Consider the following 12944-nt stretch of genomic DNA (forward strand, 5'->3'; position numbering starts at 1 on the left):
CCCAAGGAAGGAGATGCCAAGGAGTACAGTCACTATAGGACCATTGCTCTAATTTCCCATGCAAGTAAAGTGATGCTCAAAGTGCTGCAACAAAGGCTTTTACTTTATATGGAGCAGGAAATGTCTGATGTCTAAGCTGGATTTTGAAAAGGGAGAGGCATGTGAGATCAAATTGCGATTATTCGTTGGCTACGGGAGTACTCCAAAGAATTTTAGAAGAAGGCTAGTTTGTGCTGTATAGATGACAGTAAAGCCTTTGCCTTTGTGGATCATGAAAAGCTCTGGGCTGCTCTGAAAGAAATGGGCATGCCTCAGCACTTGATTGTCCTGATGCGTAACCTGTCTTGTGGACAAGAAGCCACTGTCGGTACAGAATATGGAGGGAAAGAATGGTTTCCTACAGGCAAAGTTGTCAGACAAGGGTGCATTTTTATCCTTCTATCTGTTTAATTTGTACAAAGAACATATCATACAAAAAGCTGGGCTAGACTCAGATGAAGGAGGAGTGAAAATTAGTGGAAGAAATATTAACAAACTGAGATATGCAGATGACACCAACTTACTGGCAGAGAGCAGCAATGACTTGAAATGACCTCTGATGAAACTGAAAGAAGAAAGTGCCCAAGCAGGACTGTGTTTGAACAACAAAAAGACAAAAATCATGACTACAGAAGAACTACACAACTTTAATGTAGACCATGAAGACATTGAAATTGTTAAACACTTTAACGATTTTGTTTTGTGTACTTGGTTCAGACATCAACTTAAATAGAGACTGCAGCCAAGAAATCAAGAGAGGACTGAGACTTGGAAGGGCAGCAATGAAAGAATTAGGAAAGATCATCAAGTGTACAGAAGTGTCGTAAGAGACCAAGACCAAGATTATCCATACCCTCGTATTCCCCATTACTATGTACAGGTGGGAAAGCTGGACAAAAAGAAGGCTGACAGGAAAAAAACTGGTTCATGTGAACTACGGTGTTGGAGGAGAGCTCTATGGAGGCCTGGACTGGCTGAAAGATGAACAAGTGGGTTCTAGAGCAAATTAAGCCCGAGCTATCACTGGAGGCCAAAATGATAAAACTGAGGCTGTCCTGCTTCAGCATGTCATGAGAAGGCAGGATTCACCGGAAAAGACAGGAATGCTGGGAAATGTAGAAGGTAGCAGAAAAAGAGGAAGACCAAATATGAGGTGGATTGACTCCATGAAAGGAAGCCATAGACATGACTCTACAGAAGCTGAGTAAGGCTGCTGAAGACAGGACATTTTGGATATTAGTCCTTCAAAGTGTCGCCAAGCGTTGGAACCGACTTGGTGCCAAGGCACATAACAACAACCACATCTTTAGAGGACTTTTTTTAAAGTTACACTACCTCCTTGTACATTTTTACATTGTCATCTAAATTTTAAAAGATAGTTTAAATAGTTGCAAAGGATGTGATTTCCAGCATATTGTAAATATAGTAGTTTAAAATTAAAACTCGTACATTGCCGTCTTAATTCCTAGCCAGTGGAATCTCAATATCATAGTGATTTGATTCCGTGAATATTCATTAAAAACATATAAATATATGAACAAACTATCTTTTAATAGTTAGAAATTTTATTTCTTTCCTTTTCCTTCAACTTGTATTTCTCTTCCACTTCCTTGAAGAAATTGTGTTAGTGTTATATATTTTATGCTTGAAAATCTTTCCTTGATCACCCTATCATATTTATCTAAAACTGAAATTGTATATAAATTGAAATGTACAAAAAATTTTAAAGTTTACTGTGATCATAGAGGCTAAGTGTTGGGAAATTTCTTGTAGGTTGAGTTCTTATCATAATTTTTAATAGTATACAGCTGACCAAGAACAGAAGTATACTATAAATTTTGAAAAATAGTTATTAAACATAAAGAGAAAAAAATGTTGAAAATGAATCTCTTAGTGAGATGGCTAAGTTCTCTCCATTCATACCCATATCCATGAATGATGTCACCTAAGATCAGAGTAGCTGGTGCTCAGCATTGCTTCTCTTCTGAAAAACTTTGTTTAAGTCGATAAAGAGCTGAGGATGAAGGAGTCTGGTTAACCGGCTGTCACTCAAACCTTTCTTCTGAGGCACAGGGATCTAACATTAAGATGACTTTAATCATCTTCACTTGACAACGTAATTAGATTCAGCAGTTGTGTAGATGGCTAAGAGTTGGAACCCCCGTCTGACCTACAGGAGGATCATTCACCCAAGCTTTAGAGACTTTTATTTTCTCAGCAGAGACCCCAGGGTTTTGAATGGGGCTTTTGTTTTCCACCCTGGAGATTTTTAGCCCCCAGGGGCAATGTGCCCTTGGAGAGGTGTGGCCTTTCCCCTGTGAAGTGGGAGAGGGGTCTTTTGTGGAGTGGGCTGGGCTTGCACCTCCCTTCTCAGACAGAGCCATTTTAGCAAAGAAGACGTATGGAAGTAGAGGATTTGGGAAGTGATTCACTTAAAAGTATCCATTCTTCATGTGCTCCAGGGTCCACAGACAGATCACTAGACTTTGGCCCAGACAACACTTTTAATCAACTTCTTGAATAAAGGTAGTGATGGCCTGCCCAACAAACAGATGGGAAGCTGAGCAACAGGCTGTTAGCAGTTCTGGAAGCACCTGATATTTTCTTCCACTTTTTTTTTTTCCTTTCGGTAGTTTTAAAACTTGTATTATTTATTTCAAAAGTCCATGTCTCACTCTTGACCACGGGGAAAGAAAGAGCTTTTCCCTGACTAGGTTTAGAAGGTCTTCCGGGGGCTGTGCCCCTCATCAAGGCCCCTTCTCCCTGCCACCTTGGAAAAGGACTGCCTGACTCCACCCCGCCACCCCATCTCTTCGCTTCTAAATGTCGCCTCCAGGTCTTCTTTGCTGGAACAATTTCACTTAAACATTTTATGTTATTTATTTTTCAGATTATTAACAGAGTATTCTAGGAGCTCATTTTCTTTGTTTTTGAGAGGTTCAAGCCATGCTTAGAACATTTTTATTATTCCCAGGGCACTATTTTTTTCCTTTATAGAAAAGTCTCTACCTTTTAAAAAGGCAGGTCAGTGGAAGCACGATTCATTTGCACTCTAAGGACACAACTCCTCTTTTAAATACTCCATCATTTTTAGATCAGTCTCCTGGTACAACAGCCGCCCTTTCTCTGGTGAATGAGGCCCAGTATTTGCTGATAAACAGGTCCAGTGTTTTAGAACTTCACCAGCGATTAAACACCAGGTAAGATCCCTTTACTATTTGCTGTTTACCTTGGGAATAGCAGACAGAGTAACCACTTGCCCCTGGGAGTGAGCCTGGTACCTACTTGGGGAGAAAAGATCCCAGGTCATGGAGTCAGACCCCTTATTGAGACTGAGGCCCAGAGAAGTCAAAGTCCTATAGGCCAGTTCTCATTAGTAGTTTTGAGGGTTCTCTTATCTTCCAATGATCCTTCTTGATGCGGTCAAGATGCTTAGTGGAGAGCCCCAACTATCATTTTTTATTAATCCTTTTCTTAACATTTGCTTTAACTGAATTGCCACCAGTTTCATTGCCCACCCTCCCACTGTCCACTAGGAGCCTTGCCCTACTTCCACGCTCATTTTGAGTGAAAATAAGAGTGGTTATGAAAGCTTTTTAAGTTGTCATTGTAGATATGATTTGTTCATTTCGTCAGGCAGAACCAGCACCCTGCCTGCTCCCTCCCTCCTAATGCTTTCCCAACAGCACTGACAGTGTTAGAAGGTCAGCTCCAGAAAGCATCTTGGTTGGTTCAACTCCCCTCGTTATTCTTTAGAGGAAATTGAAGTCCCTAGGTAATCAAACAATTAAGGCCAAAAGAAATAAAATCACCGAGCTGTCATCTGAGAGCCATGACCAGGTGTTCATTCCTAGTCCACAGGCCAGGGAGGGGTGTCACATGCCTGTCAGCACTGTGAGCCAGGGATTCTGTGACTGTCATGTGCCACATGGTCATGTGCATACATGTACATGCCCACAAACACATACAAATAGAGCTTAATAAAAACGACAAAGACAGACCATTGGTGGTAATTCCTGTTTATAGTCATTGGCAAAAACACAATGGCGTTCTCTGGCCGTGACCCAGCCTGCCCTCCTTAGGAACAGAAATGTGACACAGCTGCATGGTCCTTGAGTGTTCACTGAGTTTTCCCTGCACTGAGTGGTCCTCCCCCTCAGGTATCCAGAGCCCTGGAGAGAGCAAGTCTGTGGGTTTCTGGGATTCTTGGTGTGAAAGGATAGGAGATAGAGACAGGCTTGCTGCAACCCTGCTTCCTACTAGGAGGGGAGCACATTTCCCACCAGCTGGTTTAGGGCAGGGCTGACAAGCAGCGGGTAGGTGGCGCAGGTGGTCAAAGGTAAGAGGAAAAGCTTGTGGCTAGTACAGGGCAAGGGTCCCTGGGGGCCCTGGTTGGTGCCTCTCTGTGTTCTATTTTCGATGGATGCTAATTTGATGGATGCTATCATGCACATGCTGACCACAATAGCTTCTGGACATGAAATGTTCTCTTTTACAAAGCACAAAGGGAGGGTTTCTAACCTGGAGGGTAAATCCAGAATTGAAGGATTTTAGGGCTGGAAAATGCTAACCCTGTCATTGCAGATGAGAAACTGCATCCTCAGAGGTCATGGGAGTTGCTCATAGTGGCAAAGCTAGACTTAGTTGTCCTGGTCCTGGCTTTTCACATACCATTCACTGTTTGGAAGGGGATTGGGATATAGCTGTGGGACCCCTCATCCTCCCCGAGAGCCTTCAGTTCTGTCTGCAGGGCAAATTCCAGTCATGCTCAAGGATTTCCATCCAAACTTAAAAAAATTTTTTTTGAAATACAACAAAGTACAAAAATTGTAAGTACGTAGCTCAATGAGGTTTTACAGATAAATATACCCATCTAACCACCATCCAGATCAAGTAGAAAGCATCTCCAGGACCCCAGAAACCTTCCTTGTACTCCCTATTCATCAACCCCACTGAAGGTCACCACTGTTCTGACTTCTTTCACTATAGACACTCTCACCTGTTCTTGAATTCAATCTAATGGGACCATATGGTATGCTCTTTCCTTGGAGAAGTTTTCAGATGCTTTTTCAGTGCAATTCCTCTGGGGGGTTGGGGGGGTGCATGGAGGTGCAGAGAACCATTTTACAGGACTTCATGGTATAAACAAAAATTCTAAGCAAGGATTACAAAAATAGCATATGCTGGTTAAAACTGCAAACAGGATGGAAGTTAGGAAATAAATATGAAAACCTCCCATATATACTCTGTGTTGCTTTATCATATTCTAAAATCCAAAATGAGTGTGAGCTCTTGGTGCTTTTTAGGTCCTTGGTAATTAAGCTTGTTGACACTCTTTAAATGCCTTGTCCTGACTCACCTTGTAGAATTGGTGTTTTCTCAGAAATTCATGCACCTGACCCCGTTCACTTGGTTTCTGAAGTCCTTCATCTCTTCAGCGAAGATCTGCTCACCCTTTGCATTCCCTCTTGTGGACTCTCTGTGGACATGGGCCCATATCCCAGGAGAGACCATTGAGGTCTATTTAACAGATGGGTGTCTCTTGGCCTTTCACTCATAGGAAAAGATTATTCTGATCATCCAGGCCCAAGGCCAGAGTACAATTGATGAAGTCAGGCAAGAGTGATAGAGATGTTGAATTATTATAACAATGCAAGTATCCACCCCTCCCCCACTTTCCCCTTTTTTGGTATGTCTTAAACAGTGATGAGAACAGAAAGGTGGAATTATTCCCAATGAAAGACCTCATCTCACGTTTCCGTGCCAATATTATTACCAATGGAACAAGGGCTTTTGAAGAAGAGAAATGGGATGAGATTTCAATTGGTTCCTTGCGTTTCCAGGTGAGTTCTGGGAAGTTCTGTTATCCTTCCTCAACAGTTGCCAATGGCGACTGACCTCCATCCTAGGCCAAGATGGTGGCAGGTGGGAATCCCTCCCTGTCTTTGACTCTTACCTACAAAACCTCAGCAGGAGGGTGTGTGACATCTACATTCTGGGATGCCCCTTGGAATGATCCATCCCTTATTCCCCACGAGGGTGGCAGCAGTCATTTTCATGTGAGGAAGGAAGAATGTACCCTGTACAAGTGATCGAGGGTTCCGCGCTGCCTCCACCTTGTCACTAGTTAAACTTATCTAAGTTTAAACCCTGTTTTCTTGAAATGCTTGTGTCTATGAGAACTTCATCCTCCCGAAACTTGTTGGACTTTTCTGCTGTCTGGAGCTCATGGAGGAGGACCCAGATGCCCACCGGTCCCTCAGTGTCCCTGGCTGCTCCACCTCCTCCCATGCTCTGGCTTCTGGCCTCACTGGCAGCTGGGGAGGAGCTTGCAGTCAGGGGCAAAGCCATGGGATGCCCTCTCTCACCAAGCTTTGGGTCCCTAAACTTGTGCTGTGATCTTCAAAGATGTTAGAAAGTTTTAAGTTAAAATCCCTGGGGTGGCTAAGGCCCCCTGAGACCTGACTCTGCTGGCCTCTCTGACCTCTCCAATCTCTCCGAGCTCATCACTCCTCCCCCTCTGCCTGTCATACAGACCTGATGTCCATTCCCTAAACAAGCCAAGCTTCCTTCCTCAGTGCCTTTGCCCTTGCTGTCCCTTCTGCCTGGCTCATTCTCCCTGCAGCTACTCTAGGGTCTCAGCTCAGATGTCACATCCTTGGGCAGGATGTCCTGACCCACCATACAGTCATGCTCGGCACAGCATGACTTATTCCTTCAGTAGAGACAAGGGTGGGGACCAAGTCTGTTTTGTTCCCTGCTGTACCTCTGGGGCCTAGCACAGTCCCGGCCCAGAGTCAGTGCTCAATATTTGTTGATGGAATAAGTGGACAGGAAAGATAAGGAATAGCTAGAGACAGAAGGATTGGTCATCTGCACAGAAGGGGCGCAATTCTTCAGGGGTGAATGAAACTACTTTAATAATAGTAGTCTCATCAGCCAGGTGTATAAATGGACTGTAGTAAGGCTACCTCATGTCCATGCACTCAAAAGCAATACCTCTCTGACATCCAGAAAAGCAGTCAACAATAATTTAAATCTTTACTGAGGAATTTCAGAGGTCTGGGGTTGGGAGGGGAGATAAATTGCGTGGCACAAAAAATGTCCCAAAGATCTTTTTATCCATTTAACTCCCAAACTTCCTCTTATCCTGGCAGCTACTCCCTCTTGAAAAAACACTCTCTTCTCTCTCTGACATTCTCTCCCACAGACCTCTTTCTGGCACCAGCCTTGCTGGTGTTGCCCCTCATCCCTCCATCCAGATTTACTCTTCCCCATTTTCTATCAGCATGTCTCTGCTGAGTCTTACAAACACCTGCTCTTATGTATCCTGCCTGATATGGAATAGGCACTAAATATATGTTTTTTGATAGATGGAGAGAGTGAGGGAGAAACAAAGGATGAAAAGAAGGAAGAGAAAATAGAAGTAGTACAAGACTAGTGCCACTGCCAGAAACTTACCTGGCGACAGTAGCACTGTCCCTCTCCAGGAACCTGAGCATGCAAATATGAGGAAGACTCTTTAAGGAACCTTTCTGAGATGGTTTGCTTTTGTTAGGTCATGGTTCTTAATAAATAGCAATTGATAAAAGTTAAAATATATATACCCTTTGACTCAATAATTTCACATATAGAAATCTGTCCCATAAAAAATAGTCGTACAGGGGGCTGTCCCGGTGGCGCAGCGGTTAAGTTCGCACCTTCCCCTTCAGCGGCCCGGGGTTCGCCAGTTCGGATCCCAGGTGCGGACATGGCACCGCTCATCAAGCCATGCTGTAGCAGGCATCCCACATATAAAGTAGAGGAAGATGGGCACAGATGTTAGCTCAGGGCTGATCTTCCTCAAAAAAAAAAAAAGTCATACAAATATGCAAGGATAAGTTGCTTATTGCAATACTTTTATAAATATGAAAAAATTGGAAAACATCCTAAATATCCATAAAAGGGAGGTTGGTTAAATAAATTATGCTATATCAATACAATGTAGTCCTGTGCAGGCATATAAAGAGTATAAGCTATAGTTAATTAGTTGATTCTGTGCCTTTCAAAAAGTAAATGCTTAAAAGATGTTTGTTGATGATAATACTCAGTGCTGAAGCTGTTGCAATGAAAAAAAGATTTGGGGCTGGCCCCGTGGCTGAGTGGTTCAGTTCGCACATTTCGCTTTGGCGGCCCAGAGTTTCGCCAGTTCAGATGCTGGGTGCGGACCTAGCACCCGTCATCAAGACATGCTGAGGCGGCGTCCCACATAGCTCAACTAGAAGGACCCACAACTAGAATATCCAACTATGTACTGGGGGGTTTTGGGGAGAAGAAGAAGAAGAAAAAGAAAAAAGATTTAGCACATATGTTTTGGAAAGGAATTTTTCATTGCGTATCATCAAGTCATAAAAACTTTAATTCCTCTTGGCTTTATAATCTCAATTTTGAAGGTTGATCCTAAAATAAAAAAAATTTCAAACAGGAAAGAGAGTTATGTGAATTAAGACCTTTATTGCAAAATTGCTGATATAAAGTAAAATAAATTATAAATGATATAAATTATCGATATAATAGTTTCTAAAGAATTAGTAAGTACTTATATAGCTTTCAAGGAGAACAACTAAATGCAACAACCCACAGGGATGCAAGGCCATCGTGGAAGTTGCAGAACCTGAGGATGAGGTAGTCTCTGTGTACAGACTGGGGAGATGTCCAACATGTATTGTGGAGTAATTAAATCAAGACAGAAACCCAGTAGCCTCTCTGATCTCAGCGAGTGTGTTTCACAGGTGCACATGCAGGTGTGTGCAGCTACGTGCCAGAGTCTAGAATGGTCTGTAGCCACAGGAGCAGCACTTGCCTCCGAGGATGGAGAGGGCAACTATTACCGAGTGGTTTCTCTTTTAATTCTTAAAGCTCCTGTATCATTTGAGTTATTTTTCAATGAACAAGTATCTAGTAAACAAGTTTTTAAAATAACAGTTGAAAAGAGAACCATAAAAAAAGCTTAGAAATTACAGTGTTTTAAGAAAATTGTTTTCTTTGTATTGGTCTTTGAAGAGTGTCTGAAAAATGTCCTCCCTTCTGCCAGCTTGGGAAACTGTTTTGAGAGAGGCTTTTCACCACAGTGACAGGATTTTTACTTAAGGGGTTGTCTGTCAGGTGGCAGCTAGGGCCTGGGTCCGGGGCTGGTGGGTGCTGCTGTGCTTGGCGCATCCCTTCTGCGGGACCTAGCTCTGTGGCATCTGAGGGAGCCCAGCCCAGGAATCACAATGTTCTAGGCAGAGAAGGTAGAGGGTGCCATACACTGAGAGCCACACTGGCTCCTTGAGGGCACAGCATTCTGGTCTTGAGGAAGCCTGGTTCCGTCTTAGGGATCTTTGTATATAATAATGATAGTTTCCACTTTGGGGTCTGATGGAGCGCTAGGTCTGGGTTTGGCATCCCAGAAATAGTATCTGGAATCCTCATCAAATCCAGCTAAGGAGCTGGATGAGGAGATGAGGCCTGGAGAGGTCACTGGTCTGCCGAGCATCACCAGGCGAGTACTGGACTCCAGCTGCTTATGAGGCCTAGGAGCTGACTTTGGTACCACAGTGAGGTGATATTTCCACTGGTTCAATGCCCACCAGCCAGAATGTGAGAGATAGGAACAGGCCAAGACATACCTAGATTTTGCTGAGTGTTCCTAATTTCGGTGCATACTTTGTATTTGCCCATGAATGAGCAGAAGAGACAATGGTTATGAGAAAATCACATACCTTTGCGCCTTTTTTATGTGTGCAATAAAAGCATCTCGTCCCTGCTGAGCTACACACTTGCATTTTCTATGGTAACATTTATGGGGGATTTTATCATTATAAAAGCAATTCATGCTCATGGCAGACCATCCAGAATAGAAGTTCTGCCGTACATTATGACCCCTTTTGAGAAGGTGTCAACTGTGTTTTTATGTAGCGTGTGTGTGTGTGTATACACCTGCACACATACGCATATATAAGAATACATATATAACTTTTTTCCTTTTCCTGCTTATTTAAATTATAAAAATAAATATTTCCCATTTTTTTTAAAGCCGCTAATAGATTAATTTTAATATCCGTACATTATATACCACATAGCTGTAGCATAGTTTGCTTAACCATTCTTCTCTACTATTTGATGTTTAAGATGCTACCAGATTTTCCCCATTGTAAAGAATGTGAGCAGTATCCTTGTACCTAAATCTGTGTTTATACTTCTGATTCTTTTCTTGAGTTAAGTTCCTAGCAGTGAAATTGTTGGGTCAAAGGACATGCTCACACTAAAGTTCTTTCTGATGACTTTCTAACAGTGGCTCAGCACTGGGTCAGTGGCTTTTTACCTTCTCCCACTCTGTCCTCCAATGAGTCCTTTTCTTCCTGGGAGGATCCCCACCATTCCCTGCTAACCATCTGAGGTTCACAACTACTCTTTTCTTTCTCTACAAAGCCCGCAAGCAGTAGCCTTTCAGCTGATAAACAAATATGGATGATTCCCCAGCATCATGAAGTGCCACTTTCTGGCTCCTTGTGGTCATTAGAACATGGAGCATGTCTGTGTAAGTCTGAAACTGGCTGGGGGACAGCCGTTTACAGCCAATCCTCCTGGATCCAGATTCTCCCCTGCAGAGTGGGAGAGTCTAGTCACTTTCATGGCAGTGCTATCTTTTCTCTTCTCTCTTCCAAGGTTTCGGGGCCTTGTCACAGATGCCAGATGGTCTGCATTGACCAGCACACTGGGCAACGAAACCAAGATGTTTTCCAAAAGCTTTCTGAGACTCGAGAGAGAAAGGTAAGCATGATTGCAAAATACAACACACAGTTTTAAGATCCTCGTGCATTATCTACCCCAGAACTATATCCCTAATAGTGCTGCGTAATTTTTAGAAGTGGGGGATATTCTAAGGCTGATGGGCTACCATTAAGGTTCCTACCTTGTCTTTGGCACCATCTTACTTTTCCTTTCCATCCATTTCCTCATTCTTTTTTTTAACATGTCTTTTTGCTCTCAAGTCTTGATAAAGAGATATGAAGTGTAATTAAGAAATAAGTAAATAAGTAAAGTAATTCTGTCTCAGTCGTTATTTTCTTTGGCACAGAGATCTCATGAATTGTAAAACGCCTCATGGTGAACAGAGTAGCTGCATAGAAAGAGTCTGTAAATTTCACTATACTGAGCCTATCGATCATCTGGAGGGGTAAAATGACTAAATGTTGTTGTTGTGGATTCCAGATTATGAAAGCTAAACTTCTAACAGATTGATTCTTCAGGGAGATTTATTTCCGGTCTCACATTTTCTGTTAGGGCTTTTTGTTTGCAGAGAATTCTCGGAAGCCAAGTAAGCAGTCAGGATGCATGGAGCGATTCTTGAAAATTAACAAAATAATAACGAAATAATGCAAATAAGTAATCTCATCCCAATAATAAACTGGCAGGTTAACTTATGGTAAAATGGTCTTCACTATTTCCTGCATTTCTCCAAAATCAGTGTTTTGTTTCACAGTATTTGGTTGACACAGTCTTCCTACAGATCCGGGATAGATAGGGTCTCCAGAGGTGTTACACTTAAGTGTTTCACCAAAGTGTCTGTCTGCTCAGCTGAGGCAGGCGTGCCAACTGGGGTGTGGGGACCTTGAAGCAGCCCATGCAGGTTGCCAGGAGAGGGGATGGGTGGGCACAAATAGTATGGTGTGTGGAAGTAGTATTTCTCAGCATCACTATAAATCTCGAGTGTACAAATCCTTTTTAAAATTTTGGAATAATTTTAGATTTACAAATAAATTGCAAAGATAGTACAAGGAGTTCTTTTCTACTCTTCACTCACCTGTCTACAAATCTTAAGGAATAAATTTGGCTCCAGCCCCTAGCCTGGGGCCTGGAACATAGGGGGTGTCCAACTGATGTTATCACGGGAACGAACAGATCTGGGAGCACGTCACATACTCCAAAGGGTTCTTAATGGCTCACTTGCATTCATGGCAAACTTGAGTAGACTTATGCAACTCTTCATTTTGGACCTTCCATCTTTATTCTGGAGAATTTGGAGCACTTAACCTATCTCACACCTTCTCAAGAAAATGCAGGATTTTGCTGTTATTTTCACAAAATGGCTTTTACGTCAGGGAACAGAGCAGAAATCAGCCTGGCAGTGGGTGGAGGCCGAGAGCAGGAAGAAAGCGCTCCTGCGGGAAGCTCAGGGTATACAGGAAGGAGAAAAAAGGATGGGTCCAGCGATAAAGAGGGTGGGTTGACTGTCGGGAAAGGACACCTTAGAATGAGAATCTTTGGTGTCTGAAGTTGGGATTCTCCTTGTTTCCCACTACATTCTACTAAGTGATACATGGGACTTATCAAGTCCCAGTACATGTCTTTAAAGATATGACTTATTTTAGTTGAACTTTATTATTTACAAAATTATTTTAACTGCTAAAGTAATCTAGCTTGTTGTTGTTGCTGTTTGTTCACAGGTGAACTTTGGGGTGTACCTGATGCACACATCTTTGGATTTATCTTCTCCACGTTTCCTGTCTGTAGGATCTCAGGTGCTCCCTGTGTTGAAAGAAAATGCAGAATGCCACCATTTACCTTCTTCCAAGGAACATCAGGATGTTATCTCCTAAATTTTTTTTAAGCATAATTAAAATTTCTCTTTTAAACTACTTATTAAGGTTGGCATGTGTGTGGTTCAGTAGAACTCGGTCTTTTGAACAAGAAGAGTTTTTTTTCCTCTTGGAGGTAGAGGGTGCTTTTGTCCACTTCCTTCTGCTGTCACCTCCTCACTGTCCACATTTGCACTAGCCCCGCTCAGGAGAGCAGTTCCACGGCCTCTGTTCTTTCCAGGAGGCAAATTCAGCACGAGTGCTCTCCCCATGCCTAGCAAGGCTCCCATGTGTTTGAAGTAG

At 42.7% G+C, this 12944-nt stretch overlaps 1 protein-coding gene across 2 annotated transcripts in view; it reads left to right on the top strand.

The window, feature by feature from the left end:
• Nucleotides 1-12701, top strand: part of MOCOS (molybdenum cofactor sulfurase) — a 51900-nt gene extending 39199 nt beyond the window's left edge. For both annotated transcript variants that reach the window (XM_023647671.2, XM_070220939.1), the window contains 4 exons: nucleotides 3134-3239; nucleotides 5744-5882; nucleotides 10729-10833; nucleotides 12510-12701. In XM_023647671.2, the coding sequence (XP_023503439.2) occupies nucleotides 3134-3239; nucleotides 5744-5882; nucleotides 10729-10833; nucleotides 12510-12662 (503 nt within the window). In that variant the 3' untranslated portion in view covers nucleotides 12663-12701. The remainder of the gene's footprint in view (nucleotides 1-3133; nucleotides 3240-5743; nucleotides 5883-10728; nucleotides 10834-12509) is intronic.
• Nucleotides 12702-12944: the final 243 nt, after the last annotated feature.

Source organism: Equus caballus, chromosome 8, assembly GCF_041296265.1.
Source record: "Equus caballus isolate H_3958 breed thoroughbred chromosome 8, TB-T2T, whole genome shotgun sequence".
NCBI lineage: Eukaryota > Metazoa > Chordata > Mammalia > Perissodactyla > Equidae > Equus > Equus caballus.